The sequence below is a fragment of the Vigna unguiculata genome, chromosome 1, assembly GCF_004118075.2.
Source record: "Vigna unguiculata cultivar IT97K-499-35 chromosome 1, ASM411807v1, whole genome shotgun sequence".
Lineage (NCBI taxonomy): Eukaryota > Viridiplantae > Streptophyta > Magnoliopsida > Fabales > Fabaceae > Vigna > Vigna unguiculata.
This window is the reverse complement of record NC_040279.1, coordinates 40,412,358-40,429,670: the sequence shown is the minus strand read 5'-3', so window position 1 is coordinate 40,429,670 and position 17,313 is coordinate 40,412,358. Positions and strand designations below refer to the sequence as shown.

General features: G+C 31.8%; 5 protein-coding genes across 5 annotated transcripts; 4 read left to right on the top strand and 1 right to left on the bottom strand.

The window, feature by feature from the left end:
• The first annotated feature begins 2,543 nt into the window (after positions 1-2,543).
• Positions 2,544-3,924, top strand: LOC114193563. The gene is made up of 3 exons (XM_028083456.1): positions 2,544-3,089; positions 3,548-3,617; positions 3,694-3,924. Exons 1-3 carry the CDS (start codon positions 2,751-2,753, stop codon positions 3,753-3,755), a joined length of 471 nt encoding a protein of 156 aa, XP_027939257.1. The 5' UTR covers positions 2,544-2,750; the 3' UTR covers positions 3,756-3,924.
• Positions 3,925-5,373: 1,449 nt separating this feature from the next.
• Positions 5,374-6,139, top strand: LOC114193649 (copper transport protein CCH). The gene is made up of 3 exons (XM_028083568.1): positions 5,374-5,643; positions 5,719-5,794; positions 5,893-6,139. The coding sequence occupies exons 1-3, from the start codon at positions 5,635-5,637 to the stop codon at positions 6,030-6,032; spliced, it is 225 nt and encodes a 74-aa protein (XP_027939369.1). The 5' UTR covers positions 5,374-5,634; the 3' UTR covers positions 6,033-6,139.
• Positions 6,140-7,918: 1,779 nt separating this feature from the next.
• On the top strand, positions 7,919-10,526 carry LOC114191248 (cation/H(+) antiporter 15-like). Its single transcript, XM_028080423.1, has 4 exons — positions 7,919-7,954; positions 8,045-8,128; positions 8,228-9,226; positions 9,297-10,526. Exons 1-4 carry the CDS (start codon positions 7,919-7,921, stop codon positions 10,524-10,526), a joined length of 2,349 nt encoding a protein of 782 aa, XP_027936224.1.
• Positions 10,527-10,874: 348 nt separating this feature from the next.
• LOC114191241 (sporozoite surface protein 2-like) lies at positions 10,875-11,716 on the bottom strand. Its single transcript, XM_028080415.1, has 2 exons — positions 11,637-11,716; positions 10,875-11,577 (listed from the first exon to the last, which is right to left on the bottom strand). The coding sequence occupies exons 1-2, from the start codon at positions 11,714-11,716 to the stop codon at positions 10,875-10,877; spliced, it is 783 nt and encodes a 260-aa protein (XP_027936216.1).
• A 3,100-nt stretch (positions 11,717-14,816) lies between these two features.
• Positions 14,817-17,021, top strand: LOC114179214 (arogenate dehydrogenase 1, chloroplastic-like). Its single transcript, XM_028065476.1, has 6 exons — positions 14,817-15,130; positions 15,426-15,750; positions 16,135-16,217; positions 16,305-16,374; positions 16,491-16,565; positions 16,679-17,021. The coding sequence occupies exons 1-6, from the start codon at positions 14,955-14,957 to the stop codon at positions 16,763-16,765; spliced, it is 816 nt and encodes a 271-aa protein (XP_027921277.1). The 5' UTR covers positions 14,817-14,954; the 3' UTR covers positions 16,766-17,021.
• Positions 17,022-17,313: the final 292 nt, after the last annotated feature.

The following is a 17,313-nucleotide window of genomic DNA, read 5'->3' as shown; positions in this document are numbered from 1 at the left end:
AGCCAAAAATGAACAATTTGGCAAGTTTTAATGATAGCAGAGGAATTTTTTAAAAGATACAATCCACCGTTTAACACAATCTTTTTTCAAAATTAAATATGATTGAGATGGATATCAACATCATATTGAAAAATTATCATAAGTTATCATGATAAGATTAAAATTAGATTTTTTTATAACTCACAACTATAAAAGGTTCTCACACAAACATAAAAAAAAAAAAAACAGTGATAAATGTGATGGATAAATATAAGTATAAAAATAAAGTAAATTTCTTTTATAAATTGTTCGATATGGTTTAAAAGTAATTGAACATATAAATTTAATAAACTCAATTTTAATTTTGCTTCTCTTACTCAAATTTAATTACCGGACTTACATTATGCCTGCTTATTCATTCTCATTGAAATTATAAAAAAAAAAAACATTAGATGAGTCTTATTTTTTAACTTTGAAAATAAGTGATTAGGACAAAATAAAATGGTAGAAAAGATCAATATATTGAATTTATTGTACATTCAATTTTTAATATATATATATATATATATATATATATATATATATATATATATATATATATATTGAAAATAGAGTAGTTTGTTAGTCAATTTATTTGACCACTTATTAAATTGACCTAGGTCTAGCATTAAATATAAGAAAATTTGAAGTAGTTAAAGTTGTCCATTCAACTTGATTTGAATTTGTCTTGGTCAATTGCTTGACACAACTTGGAGCGACAATGATATTATAGATGTATTTCAAAAAATTGTTCATCATTTTTATAACTTTCTTCCAATTTCAGATTTGTCTTTCTTATTGATCCTAATGAAACATCATAAATATTTATATTGATGAATAATAAATGAAAATTTTAAATTTAATTAACAATAACATTAATATATCCATTAGCAATGCCTTTTAAAAATTAAACTAATTTAATTATTTTTATTAATAAAAACTATTAGAAACGTCTTATATTAAAAGATTAAATATAAACTATAAAACAATAAAAGCAAATATGCAGTCAGTGTCAGCTGTTTATTTTGTCCACTTCATGCGCATAGAATACAAGTTGCTGCATTTAGTGCATTTATTGTGACTGCGTTAGTATTTTTTAATTGAACATATTTCATCTATATGATATAATATATTATTATTTTAAATATTCATAACAAATATTAATCAAATATCATTAATTTTATATAATTTTCTTACACGTAATATTAACAAATAGTTTGCTATCATTTGGTTAATACGTTTAAAAAAAATTACTTGCAAATGACACATTCAAATTTAAAATATGTTTTAATTAGTAGTTGACATCATTAAAATTGACATCATTAAAATTGAACTATCTTTGCATTATATTTCAAGTGAATTCAAACTACAAATAAATGGGCCTGTAGTGACTGGATCATGATGCTTGACCATGAGAAATACACGGGACTTTGTTAATAAGCTTTATTATTGACCGTTGTAAGGAAACTGAGGCTTTTGCTATTGTACCCCACGCTTTCTAAATGTACTCCATGAATGATAAGAAATGTAAAAGAAAAAGTGTTTTTTATGCATATAAAAGCTGAATCATCTACATTTTTCTTCCTTTGATTGTATTTACGTCGTAGTGTCTCATCCAGCTTGAAACAAGTTCTTAGTATTATGTTTTTCCTATTCATATAATTTAAAAAGGTTTTTGGATATGTAACCAATATAAAATGTCGGAAAATTATACTTTGAATCTATTTTTTAAGTCTCATCTTTTACTTCTTGAGATAAGTTAGTGTACTTCATTAATTATTTCAAAGAAAAAATACATTAGTAAATAATCAATTACTCAAATTACACCACGTCAAAAGATAAATTATGAAAGTAAAGAATAAGAGTCATAATATCATAGTAAAAAATGTTTATTTCATTCTCCTCTTTATAATTTGTTATTTGAAATAGTTTAAGTTGAGTGTGCATCTTTTGTAACCAACACTAAATGAAAAATAGTAATTTTAACATAACTTATACTTAAATAAATAAATTTAATTAGTCAGATGGTACCTACCTGTCTTTAGATGTGTCAGTTTGATATCTGTTCTTAAAAATGTATCAATTAAGTCCTAATTCTTACAAATTTGTCTCAATTAGATTTCTTTTAGAAAAATGAATAATTATTAATATCGTTAACTTTATTTATGATTTTTATCACTAAATTTTGATATAAATATAAATACTTAATTTTATAAATCATTTTAAATATCAATACATTAATATTTTTGTTTTTTAAAATAATCTAATTGAGACCTCTTTTTAAAAATTCATACTCAATTAATGCCTTCTTAAAAAAGAGTCTTCCTAAAAATGATATGAAATTGAGACGTCCAAATTCTAAATGAAAATTCACTAATTAAACCATAAATAAATTATTATGCATAACTATTTATTATGAAATAGTAATGTAATTACTCTATCCTGCTTATATTTTTTGGCCAATAATTTTATCATAAAAAGTTGGACCTAACCTTTCTTTTTTATCAATTCATTATCTTTCTCATCACAGTGTCAACACTCAAACAAAGAGACACACTGTGCTAAGTTCTAACCATTTTTAGATGCACACTTAATTGCTAGACAGAGATATAGAAATCTCCGATCTTTGTCTTTTCCAACATTAACCTCCACTTAAACAAACTTTAAAGAAACCCTGAAATATCTGATCTTAAAAGCAACACATATTTTGTTGTTGTGTGAGATTTGATTTGATGGGAAAATATCTTGAATCTGCGGCGAGGCTGGAGGAGCTATCGCGGATTGTGTCATCTGCGAAGCCCAATATCAGGTCGAAGGGGACGCTACCCAGATCGCCCGGCCGTGTGGCCACGCCTCGAAGTGCGACCCCAATTGGTGTTAAGGTCGAGTTTGCGAAAAAGATGGAACCTTTGGAAGAATGTCGGACACCCCTCGCCAAGGTTGTCGCCGATTGCGCCAAGCGGTGGTTCCAGGACACCCTCAAGGAGGCCAAGGCTGGGGAAACTGGCATGCAGGTTTTGGTGGGTCAAATGTATAACTCTGGCTATGGTGTTCCAAGGGATCCCCAAAAGGTATTTTCTTTCTTCTTCTATTTCTATCATTCTATGTCATTCCCATTGGAAATTTGGTACTGCCTTTTTTACCCGAAATCCCTTTTCTTGTATCATAATTTTAATCAGATTGTTGTTGTTTGTTTAAAAAAGATGCACGAACTCAATTGTCTGTTTTTGAATTTTTATTTGTGATGCTGTTTTTCCTTATGTTTGTTTGGACAAGTTTTGTTATACGCACTCACGGGGTTAAGAAAGCAATAAAAGAAATGCTGATTCATGGAATAAACTTATCACCTTTTTCTTTTACTTTCTTTCTTCCCACAAAGAAGTTTACTCAAACACATCTTGAATATTGGTTAGTGGCCGTAAGAGCTACGTGACTACACTTAATTTGAATTGAGTAATTGCTATACTCTTTTCTGCTCCTCAATTTCATGTTACTGACTACTAGACTATAATGAGTTTTGTTTTTACAGGGACATGTTTGGATTAGTAAAGCGTCAAGAAATCGAAATTCAGTATGGAAAGTGTGTGGTAAACGGCCAGGTAAGCTCTAACATCTGTTAGATTGGTGAATTTTGGGTGTATGTATCCTGATCGATCTCTACGTTGTTTACTTCAGGTTACAGAGCAAGTGATTCAGATTCATGTGATCAAGAGAACAGAGATAAAACATGTCCTTAATTTGCGAGTACAACTTTTTTCCTGCTAAAGGGATTTAATTTCTTTAAATTCTGTGGTATAGTATATGTTAACTTAATATCACCGATGCTACTGGTTATTTGTTGTAACATCCGAAACATAAGTCAAATCTGTTAACTGATAATTGTTCTACAATGGTCCCTCTTCGTTAGAGTTGGTTGCTGTGTTGTTCATTTTCAATAAGGCTTATTTATCATTCCTAGGGTAGTATTGTGTTCTTTCCTCTTTCTTTTCTCCTAAACTTCAAATTGATGCCCAACTTATAAGGCTCCTAGTTGACTAACTGCATCTGGGAGTTTGAGAGGAACTCTTGCACCGAGTATAATAAAGCAACTATTTCACACAAAACAATCAATATTAAACATGCACTATCTAGCAATATTATCAGTAATCATGTGTTGCCATTAGTATAAAGTCTTAAAAGAAAGACCTAGCATCTGGGCACGGGGATCTGTTTTGGGTGTTGTATCAAAAGCAGTTAGTACCCAGGGTGTGCATTAGAAGACCTTTGTGCACAATTTTTTTAGGCTTATCTTATGACATGAGTACTTGTGTTATAAGTTTTTGAGTGAGTACAGGAACCACTATCAATTTATATAGAAGTATGTTAAACTCAACTGTTAGATGCTTAATTAACCTATTAACCTGATAGAGATATACCCTATATCTTCTCTGTTTCAGGTTGTATTATGTTTTTTAGTTGTTTCTGTTACAGTTAGTTTTACCTGTAAAAACAGTAAGCTTGAATGATATATTCAAGCTCCTCTGGTGTAAATAAGTGGTGTATTCTTTCCGCACATATCAATGATAACTCTGATTTCATATCTTCTCTTTCAATACACTAACATGGTATATCATGTAATAAGTTGGAGAACAATGGATAATTGGGTGTATTCAGTGTTATAAATGGGAGTAAAAATACTCTGAACCTTTTTCAACAGAAACCAAATATGTAATTGGTACTCCCTTCACTTTTAAGATGTATTATTATGTCCTATTTTATATTTATATTTTTAATTAAGAAAATGGAGATTGAGTAGAAATATTATTTTTAAGGGTAAGATGTGCATTTCGGGCTGTGTTGGAAATCTGGATAATTAATTGGATTAACTTAATTACGCAGACTAATATGTTCTTTGACATTTTATTAGAGAATCAGTAATATCACGAATGTGAGTAATCAACAGTGGACCTGAATAATTTCGGTGAATGAGTGTAGGACACTCAAATATTTGATAAACGCAGAACACCTAAAACGAAAGTAGTTTAGTAAATGAGTTACATACTGGTTGAAATGATTTGTAAAATTCACTTAATGATGATAAGTAATTTAGTTAGAGATAAAATCTATAATCTGTGATGTAAAATTGAACTAATAACTAAATCAGATAGTATACAAGACAAACTAATCTACTCTCAAGAAAAGAGAACTAATGAAATATTCCCCTAATTACGAAGTACTGATTAATTGAATAGATATTTTACGATAAATTAAGATAAAAACACATTTATTTATTTGTTTGTCTGTTTTTGTGCATATATTCATATGTTGTTTTGAGGATAAATATAATGCTTGCCGACCAAACATGCTACTAAGTGGAATCCAGATAGTTCGAAATCTTAAAATAAGAATAAAGTTTCACTTTTTTCTCAAACTTTTCTTGAAGAAAGTAAAAGCTTCCTTAATTCACGTCAAGAATCCATTCCCTTCCTGTGTGTTGCTCCATTATTTCACGCAGTTCCATGAACCATTACAACCCCATTTCTCTTTTTTCTTTGATTTCTCTCTTCCTCCACTTCTTATCTCTCTCCAGGACCTAGACTTGGAGTTTTACTCACTCCTCTTTCTCTGCTTTCTCTAATGGCAAATGTAAGATTTTTATTAATCTCATTTTTGGTTTGCAAATTGCAACTGAGAAGGATTGTTTTTGTTGCCTGTGGTCAGGTCGTGGAAGTGAAAGTTGGTTTGCACTGTGACGATTGTATCAAGAAAATCCTCAAAGCAATAAAGAAGATAGAAGGTTCTTGTTTTTCCCAGCACCAATATAATAAAACATCCACTTTTTTTTTTCTTTCTCTGCGATCCTTTTACTTTGTTTAAAACTTGAGTCCTTTGCAGATATTGAAACGTATAACGTGGACACAAAACTGAACAAGGTGATCGTTACTGGCAACGTGACAACAGAAAAAGTGATCAGAGTCCTTCAAAAGATTGGCAAGAATGCAATTGCTTGGGAAGATGATCAAAGCGATAACTGAGTAGTTTAGGGTATCATTTTTCATACTATGTAAGGTGGAATTTAATAATTTATAGATTGTGAACTGTTTAATTATATTATTAAATTTCAATTGCAACACTTCATATTTTTTATGTGTGTATGGATATCTTAGATTTAATTCTCATTTCTGTCAATATATACATAAAAAAATATTTACAAGATACACAACATGAAATTGGAGACGTGGTGAATGTTAGTTTTGTCATATATTGTTGATATATGGTGAAATTTAGTCATACTTCATATTGAACTTTACTCCGAGTATTAGCATCAATAGCGATAATCCTGGAACAATAACTTTATAAAAGTCATACTATGATTAAACTTTATTTAATGGTATATTTGGTTTAGTTATAATATAATTAAACTTTATTAAATGGTATATTTGGTTTAGGTATGCAAAGAGGATATAAATAAAGGATAATGATAACTTTACAATACAACACCATTTGATATTTACTATTTTTTCTTTTTTTTTCAAGAAACTTTTTCTTTCTTATAAAAGTCTAAGTCTTCTTTTAATGATTATATTGTTTTTAAAAATTATAATTTTGTCTTTCAGAAATAGAATGAAAACAAAGTGAATACGAATGACACTATACTCTATGAATGTTAAATTTGAAAATGATAAAATAAACAACTTTCTGATTATATATATATATATATATATATATATATATATATATATATATATATATATATATATATATTGTTAAGATCAAGAAGTTCAATAATTTCTTGCGAGGGAAGAAGTTTTCATAAGTGTAGTATGATATTGCTTGTACATTCTACAAAAGAGAAGCAATATTTGCATCGTTCTTGTTTTTGTAAGTAGACGATATCTTTATAGTATAAAAACGAAGTTAGAAAACCATTTTATATGATTAAATATGTTTTTAATATATATTTATGTATATTTACACAATTTTTAAAAATAATTGTATATATAGCAGGTTAGACCCATTTTTTTCGAGTTAAACGCGAAACAAGTCAAAATAAGACAAACTTGTTCGTTTTGAGAGTCCTAAATGAAAGTATGTTTTCATTGAATAATCACTTTATTGTATGTATTCTCTTACTCAATATTTTAAATTTTTGTTGGAATATTTTGAGTTGGCAAAATTTCGTGTATGCCACGCAATATGGACACCAATTAAAAAAATGTCAGATATTAGTATATCCTTAATTTTTAGTCATATTTAGTGTTAGAGTTTACTACTAGTCTTAGTATAAACAAAACTTATTGCAACAATAATTAATTATTTCAAAAGCTATCATTACCGTACTTTTAAATTGTTAAACTTTATTTAATAACATATTTGCATTAGGCATAGAAACAAGAATAAAAATGAAGGTAGTAAAAAGTGATCACATGAAAATTGACATTTTAAAGTATAGTACTCTCTAAATGTTATATAAATGTTGAATTGGAAAATGATGAATCCTCTCATGTTCATTTTATGATCAAGTTATTGTTGAAAACAAGTTCACATTTACATCAACATATGTTAATTGTTTTTCTTGTAAGATTATACAATTAACGTTATACTAATAATAATTAATGAGGCCCCAGTTTCCATATTCATAGTTTTTGCAAATTTACTAAAAATTCTCTGTTAACATTTATATCTCCCAAACAAAGTTTTTATAAATATAGATATATATACTGGAAGGAAAACCGTTAAATATGTGAAATGCAAAATAGAAGGTGAACCTCTAGTATAGTTTTTGTGTGGGTTGTGAACATTGTAACCCTTACTCTTTTCTCATCCATCGTCTTCCATGTTCTCTCAAGGAAAAACTAGTTTTAACACAGACATAATAAGAAACAGGTTTTATTAATTCATTCATGCACACACATATGTTATGGATGTTATATCTGATGTTCAAAACAAGACATTGGTATGCCAAAATCCCTACAGCTTTGGACACGAGAATGTTTGGCAAGGAGGCAATCCGTTAGAATCCCCCACTTGTCTTTTATTTATGCAGGTCTCTCTGATGACCCTAGTAACACAATTAACGGACATATGTCTTAAACCATTAGGCCAATCCTCTCTAGTGTCCCAAATTATTGTAAGCTTTCTTTAAACTTGATAAATGAAAAAAAAATGTTCTTTATTCATTTTTATTAAGTAAATAGAAATGGTAACAAACTGTGCATGGTGGTAACAGGGAGGAATGTTGTTTGGCCCTTCAGCTTTAGGGCACATAAAGGTTATACACCATTTGTTGTTCCCGGTAAAGGGTTCTGTTGTGCTTGAAACAGTTTCATATTTTGGGCTCATGTTCTACTACTTCTTATGGAGTGTTAGATTAGACCTTTTCACTGTGTTGAAGACAGAAAGGGTAGCTTTGGTTCTTGCTATATCTGTATCCATATTTTCATTGGTTATCCCTACGGGACTCTCATTCCTGTTGAAGAACTATGTTGCAATGGAAAAACAAGTTGCAGAGGCACTTCCATATATTGGTATCTCACAAACCTATACTATATTCATTAGCATAGCAGTGCTCTTGACGGATCTGAAAATCCTGAATACTGACATAGGACGATTAACCATATCAGTAGCTATTCTTACTGATATGACTGGCTTCTTTATGTCAGCAGTTACTTTTTCAATAACGCGGTGTACGGAGGGTGATATTTTGACAATAATATATTCTATTCTATCCTCAGCTTTATACGTGCTTCTTATTATATGTGTCATGAGGCCAACCATACTTTGGATGGTAAAGAACCCGGGAAAAGGTTCAACTAATGAAATTTGCGTTGTTTGTATCTTTATCTGCGTTATCCTTTCTGGATTTATGAGTGAAGTAATCGGACAACATTTTTCCATGGGACCAATACTTTTAGGGCTGTCTCTTCCAGAAGGGCCACCCATAGGAACATCTATGATGAAAAAACTGGAGACAATGTGTATGGCTTTCCTTAATCCAATCAGTCTAGCTGTTAACGGATTGCTGGTTGATATATTCAACATAGACATGGATTCTCTGTGGAGTATCTGCATCATTCTAGTTGTCGGTTTTTTTGTAAAGATTGGTGCTATCATGTTGCCGGGATACTATTTGAATCTATCCATGAAAAAATGTTGGATCATTGGTCTCCTTCTAAATGGAAAGGGTATATGTGAGCTTGTCTTCTTCAATATGTGGTTGGGAAGTGAGGTATGTATTTCACCTTCTTTTCAAACTTCCTTAAAAACCTTTTATTAGCCTTTTGTTCTTTGTATGCCAGGTAATAAATGAAGACCAGTTCTCTATCATGGTGATCTCTGTTATATTAGTAAACGTTATCTTAGTAACAGTCGTAAAATTCATATACGACCCTTCAAAACCGTATGATAATGTAAGAAGATGCACAATTCAGCATACTAGAGGAGATTCTGAGCTCCGAATTATGGTGTGCATTGACAACAAGGAAAACCTCCCTACAATCCTCAACCTGTTAGAAGCCTCCTATGCTGGTAGAGATAGCATGATTGAGGTTACAACGCTAGTCCTAGTTGAGCTTCAAGGAAGAGCAAGACCTATTCTTGTGTCTAACCAATCCCATGAGAGTACACATGGAGTCGTATACGAGTCAAATCAAATCGACAACGCGTTGAGGCAATACGCACAACAAAATGAAGAACATGTCTCCATTAAATCTTACACTTCAATCTCCTTGTTTGAAACGATGCATGATGATGTTTGTAGAATATCACTAGAAAGCGGGGCCAACATTTTGATCATGCCGTTCCATAAGAGGTGGGAAATTGATGGCACTGTTGAGGTTGCACATAGGTCCATCCGAGCCATGAACATTAAAGTCCTCCAAAAGGCACCATGTTCTGTGGGAATTCTAGTCGACAGGGGCATCTTGGGAGCCTCTCCTTCACTCTTGGGGGCAAGAGAACCGTACTATGTTGTCGTGTTTTTCATTGGTGGTGCAGATGACGTGGAGACACTGGCTTATGGCGCTAGAATGGCTAGGCATGAGTGTGTGTGTGTAACTGTGGTTAGGTTTCTTCTATTTGGTGAGGAAAATTCTAAGGACAGAAAACGTGACAGTGATCTTATAGATGAATATAGATACCACAATGCTGGAAATAACAGGTTTGAGATTTTGGATGAAGTTGTGAAAGATGGGATAGATATGTCTATATGCATAAGAAGATTAGTGGATTATTTTGACCTTGTGATGGTGGGAAGAAGACATGCACATAATGCTATGCTTCAAGGACATGATAGTTGGAGTGAGTGTGAAGAGTTAGGGGTTATTGGGGACATGCTCGCATCACCAAATTTTGTGACCAAGGCTTCAGTGTTGGTGATACAACAACAAAGAATAAGAGGGAGAGTTATTAAACCTGGTGTGAATTTGAATCAGGTGCCAAAGGATCAACCCATGCATAATGTTCCAACTAATAACAACACATTAAGTCCTTCATGTACTATTTTGGTGGACAAGCATGATAAAATGTAAATACATTCCTATTCATTATGGAAATCAAGTTAATTACTTCAAACAAAAAGGAATGAAAAATTAAAATTCATCGTGAGGTTATACTTAATGCTAAAACACTATGGTCACGTAACAAAATATAGGGGGTGGACATGGATCAGACACTTGGATTCAAATAATTGGATTAGATTTTCAACTCAAATCCATTTTTTTAGTAAAACTAGTTTGAATTTTTTTTAAATCCAGATCCAAATATTTGGATCAAGATTTAAATCCAGTCTAAATATTTGGATCAAGTTCAAAATCCATAATCTTTTTTTTTTATAAAAGAAATTTAAATTGAATTTTCTAAAATTTGTGTCCTTAAGGTCAATATGACTTAGTTTGTACAGGTCGTCGGGCACGACTCGTCTGAGTCGTCAAGCCGACCCATCCTAGTTCATCTGAGTCTTTGGGTCCGTCGGGCCCATTTTGGCCATCGGCTTTGCCTAGCCCGTTCGGTTCTTCGAGCCCGCCTGACCCTTTTAATTCTTTAGGCACGTTTGGGTCTTCAGGTCTGCTTGACCCGTTCGAGTCTTTGGGCCCGCCTAACCTTTTTTGGTCATCGGGCTCGCCTGGCCCGTTTGGGTCTTCAGGTCTGCCTGACCCGTTCTGGTCTTCGGGCTCACCTGACCCGTTTGGATCTTTGGAATTGCTTGACCCATTCGGGTCTTCGGGCCCGCCTGGCCCGTTCGGGTCCTCGGGCCCGCCTGGCTCATTTGGGTCATCGGGCTTGCCTGGCCCGTTTGGGTCTTCAGGTCCGCCTGACCCGTTCTGGTCTTCGGGCTCACCTGACCCGTTTGGATCTTTGGAATTGCTTGACCCATTCGGATCTTCGGGCCCGCCTGGCCCGTTCGGGTCCTCGGGCCCGCCTGGCTCATTTGGGTCTTCGGGCTTGTCTGACCCGTTTGAGTCTGCGGGTCCGCCTGACCCGTTCAGGTCTTTGCACCCACTTGGCTCGTTCGGGTCATCGAACTCACCCAAATTTTCAGGTTGTTGGACCCGATCGACTCGTCTGGTTTGTCGGGCCCACCTAGCCCATTCATATATTTAAGCCCGTCCAACCTCTTATGGTCGTCGGGCTCACCTGACCCTTCAGGGTCGTCGGTCCTGTCCGGTCCGTAGAGGTCGTCGAGTAAGGCCTGTCCGAGTCTGAATTTAGCATAATGCATCTCAACCTTTAGTCTAACCCAACTAAGAATTTAAACGTAAAATTTGAATTGAATTTTTTGGATTATCTATATTTAAAAATCTTAATTTATAGAATGTATATCTAATCCACAAAATATATAAAATATAAATTAGATTGAAATCCATATCCATTAAATGAATTTTAAATGGATTGGATTTTTAATAAAATAGATTTTAAATAGATCGAATCAGATTTTTTTGTTATTATACCACCAATGTCTTAAATAGTGTTTGGATAGAGAACTGTTTTCGAAATAAATAATGGGTTTGGAAGTGGATAAAAATAATTCATTTTTATAAAATTATTGAAATTTTTTATGAAAATATTTTTGGATAAGAAATTTAAAATCTTAATAAGAATATGTATTAGATTACTTAAAATTAAAATATCTAAAATTTCATCTAAAAAAAAGTAAGACTTTAAAGTTGTTACTATCCTATTTTTTTCCTCTGTTCTTAATATTCACTCGTCAATTTTATTTTTGTTGGAGTTTTTTTTTTTCAAATATTTACCGCAAAAAAATCCTTCTCAATCGTTGTCGATGAAAAAACTACTGAAAAAATTCAATTAATAATATCATAAAATTAAATATAATTAATATTAGTATAAATAATTGTGGTTGATATTAAAAAAAAGTAATTTTAATCGACGATACTGAAGAATTTTTTTTGTTAATGTCAATTGAAAATTTTTGTATGAACTTTGAAAAAAAAATAGTATTAGTCAAGACTAACTAACTAAAAAATTACTAATATTAACATTTTGAAATTATTAATAATATATTAATATTTAAATAAATTTTTGCATTTCTTGATAAATAAAGTATTTTATTTGAACAAGAAAATTTTAAAAAAATTGAATTATGTATTTAGTTTTAGCAGCTTTCTTTGTCTGGGTCACTTACAGAGCAATAAAAGCAACTTCAATGGAATACCTATTATCTCCTCAAACCATGTTGTTGTTAGCTTCATTTCAATATCTTTTTCTCAACCTTCTACAATGTTCTACAGAGGGTACCTTCTTCTTCTTCCCCAATCAAGTTTCTGCCTTTTTTATTTTAAAATTTTAAGTTTAATTCTCTATTTTCTATTTTGTTCTTTACGAAATTTGAACTATTTTCGCTCTCCGAACAATTGGGAGTGAGAAAGATGAGAATTATTGGAATGGGATGTGGTGATGGAAATGAAAATATTGTTGCAGGTGGTAAGCTTTTCTTTATAGATCACGTGATTGGATCGTCTCCTCCTTTGTTTGTTTTTGCCTTAAAAATGTAACTTTTCCAGAATTCGAGAAAAAACAAATATCAACCAACGAAAGAAATCAAATCTTTGTAGCTCATGAACTATATTGCTATTCCTAACAAATAGTTATGAACATTTATTATTTTTTCTATCCACTTTTGCATACTAATCAATCTCAGAGGCGCATATAATAAGAAAACTCCCTTAACTTATATTAAAATAAATATGAAGAAAGAAAAAGAAAATAAACATAAAATCCGAATGTTCCATGTTTTTTCTAAAGATTTTTTTTTTAATTATGAATAATGAATTGTGTATTGTCCTGATAAATCTTTGTATAGATGTAATTATATTTTTAAAATTAAAAGAATTCAACTATATGTTAATGCTTTATGGAGGGCAACCTTCTAAGAAGATGACGAAGCAAACAAATACTTAAGTTATGTGATAATTATCTAACAATTAACTTAGTCACAAATTTGGACATAGATCTCCTAACTTTTGGATTCTTATTTAAAAATTATTACTCATTAATGTGAAACAATAATAATATATTGAAAAAGTGAAGTTAGATAAACTGTTCTCAAATTTATATATATATGATATTATATTAACATATGAAGGTGATGATGTTTTAATATTATTAAATTAATATACAAAATAAATTTATATTTATTAAAATTAAAGTAAAACAAATGAAAGAAAATAAAAAAAATAATTATTGTTGGATAGAAAAAAAAAGAAGAAAAAATAGACCGTTTATAAAAGACATGTTAGAATAACAGTTAATTTTTAAAGTTTTAATAAATTATTATACTGTAAAAGATAAAATTGAAATTATAAAATATATCTTTTTATATTTAGTTATATATATATATATATATAAATTATTATATTATTTTACTTATAAATTTGTTTGACTGTTGGATGCATGTTATCATATTATTAAAATCAAGTGGAAACTGGTTAGCTTTTAAAATAGCAGGGTGTCAAAATATCAACTAGTTAATAATAATACTTTTTGTTATTTTTTATTTAATATTTTTGTTATTATTATTACTATTTTATTATATTATAATACATAATAATATAATTGATTATGTTTATATAACATAACTGATTATCATGTTAATTATAATTGATTATAGCGTATAAGCAAAGAAAACAAAGGGCAAAATTATAATATAATTATTTTCAGTCGGCTTTCATCTTATTTATGCTTATGTTTAAGGAAAGAACAAAAAGTTCTCACGCGCAATTCTAGACATGAATAACCGTAGCAAAGCATATTTTTAATGTTCGTACATTTTTATTGTTGCGAAAGGAAGTTGGGAATGCCGAGAAAGTGGTGAAGCAATGGTCGATGTCGACTTGTCGTGTCTCAAACGTGTGGCTAAAATAAATCACACTTCAAAAATGTTTTTTCTTATGACTCTAAAAGGTGTTCATTGGGGACACGATAACCGAGTTCACAATCTTAAAAAACAAAAAGTACCCTTTTTGAGTAGTGCAATTTGGGTGTTATGTTACTTGGGTTTGTCCAATTATTGTTAAGAAACAAAAAGTTAGTACTTTTAATCGAAAATAAATTATATGAAATACCTATTTTTTAGTTTTAATAGTTGCCTTTGTTGTCTTCCTGTAGTGAAAAAAAACTAATAACAAGTTAATTCAGTTTCTGTTCACGAAAACATTAAATATGGTGTGTTTTCTTTTTTCAAAAGAAAAGTGTAAGGAATCTTAAGATGGTAGCTTAAAAAGTTGGCGAGAAAGAGCAAAAAGCTTACACATAATAAAATAATAAATAATAGCGTTACGCTTGAAATTGGCGTAAACGTGTATGGCAAGTGATAGAGGAGCATTAAATTCGATGCTACCCTCGCCCTAATTGAACAGAGCAAATCCTCTGATACTGTTGTTTTCCTCAGGTTATCTCATTCATTCTCCTTTGTTTCTCATCTCATTCTCAACTCAACCATGTCAACATCATCTTCTTCATCCTCTTCCCAAACCCTCAGAATTGGCATAGTTGGATTCGGCACCTTTGGCCAATTTCTGGCCAAGACAATGATAAAACAAGGCCACTCTCTCTCTGCAACTTCTCGATCCGATTACTCCGACATCTGTCTCCAAATGGGCATTCACTTTTACAGGTAACTCAATACACATTTTTTTTTATGTTTTCTTCCAAAAACCTCACTCACTACTTAAGATTTCTATTTTCAACCACATATGTTTTATCCACAAAACCCAAATTAAAACCTTTCTCGGAGAAACCAAGTTCAATTTCATTCAGATTACATCAATATGTGCATACCATGCATGTGGTCTAGTTTGTACCACTACACCCATTTACCTCACCTTTCCCAGTGCGGCATTTGGATACACAAAAACCATTTTTATGTCGCATTTGTATGTTAAACATTAGTATTATTGTTGTTGTTGCAGGGATGTCAGCGATTTCCTTGCTGCTGACATAGATGTGATATTGTTGTGCACATCGATATTATCGCTATCCGAGGTTGTGGGGTCAATGCCACTCGCTTCCCTGAAGCGCCCAACACTGTTTGTTGATGTTCTTTCAGTGAAAGAACACCCGAGAGAACTTCTGCTACGAGAGTTGCCACTGCACTCAGACATTCTCTGTACTCACCCTATGTTTGGACCTGTCACCGGCAAGAATGGATGGAAAGGTCTCACTTTCATGTATGACAAAGTTCGGATAAGAAATGAAGATATCTGCTCTAGTTTCATCCAAATTTTTTCCAGTGAGGTAGGTTAATAGCATCAACAATACACATCAATGACCAAAGAAGAAAGAAAAAAACAGAGTGTGGAAGCTAAGTAACTTTAGACGGTGACTCTGCATCTGATAAATCAAGATATAAGATATATCTAACTATACTCCTACAAGCAAGGTTATATGTCCCCATCATGGAATAAAGTATCAATTCTCATAAACATGGTCATGGTCATTATTGAAAAATTAATGAGTAAACAACTCAATCTTCAATTCTCCCCAGTAGCTAGTATGAACAGAGTCGATATAAGTTTGGATCATCGTTGGGTGGTTTACAAATGAAGTCAAAAAAATCAGTTCTGAATCCTTGCATTTATTGTTTAGTGATCCATTTCCTTTTTTTTTTTATTACGCCAGGGTTGCAAGATGGTACAAATGACTTGTGAGGAACATGACAAAGCAGCTGCGAAGAGCCAATTTATTACACACACAATTGGCAGGTATGTAGCCTTTCACCAATCTTAATAAACCTTCGACAAACACATAAATTCTCACTGGATGAAACTCTTTTGTGGCTTCTTCATCAGAACATTGGCAGAAATGGATATTCAATCCACACCTATTGACACCAAGGGCTTTCAGGAACTTGTTAAATTGGTATGCTTGTTATATCATTTCCCCTAATTTCTCTAAAAGCTTTCCTTCGTTTTTTTTTACACTACTAGCCACAGTGTAATATGTGCTGTTATTTAACAAATTGAAATTACTTGCAGAAGGAGACGATGGTAGGAAATAGTTTTGATTTGTTCAGTGGATTATACGTGTATAACAGATTTGCCAGACAAGAGGTATGGAACTGCCAGCCAGATGCTTAAACATATATCAGGATTTATTTTTAAATCTTTATTAACTACTAACCAATCACTTCAAGATAGACTCACGGATTGCGAAAATTATGCAGCTGGAAAACCTTGAACGTGCCTTGCAAAAAGTCAAAGAAACGCTGGTTGAAAAGAAGAAAGAGGAGCAGGGTCAAGAAAAGATATGATTTTATTTATAATTTTATATCATAGAGATATATTCTCGAACAATCAAATTTCCTCTTGTTCCAGTCATAAATTATTCCCATTTCAGTTTTACAGTTACCAAAATGAAGTCAACTAATAAACCAAATACACTTGCATATGTTCGATCTTGCTATAAAAATGTTGGACGATCTTGTTCCCAGCATATACTGTGATTTCATGAAGCTAAAAAACAGATATTTAGTCCTCAATGTCACCATTTAACTCAAGTTTGTTTCATTTAATCAACTTCAACTCCCTTAATTTTAAGCCAGATCTTAACTACCACTTCCTTTCCAAATAAACCAATCAGAACATTCTCTGGGGTCTTGACATGAGCTTTCTGGTATCCTAATCAATCTATCCGCAAAGTGTGTATTCCCTGTTGGATTGTACAGAAATAATCTAAGCCAAAGGTTACTGCAAAGATATAGAAAAGTTCACTGCCCCGTTATAAATTGATAGCGTAAAGGTGTACAAACGTCAAACTCTATGAGAAAGTTCAAAACAAGTGCTCCTGATTTTTTATACC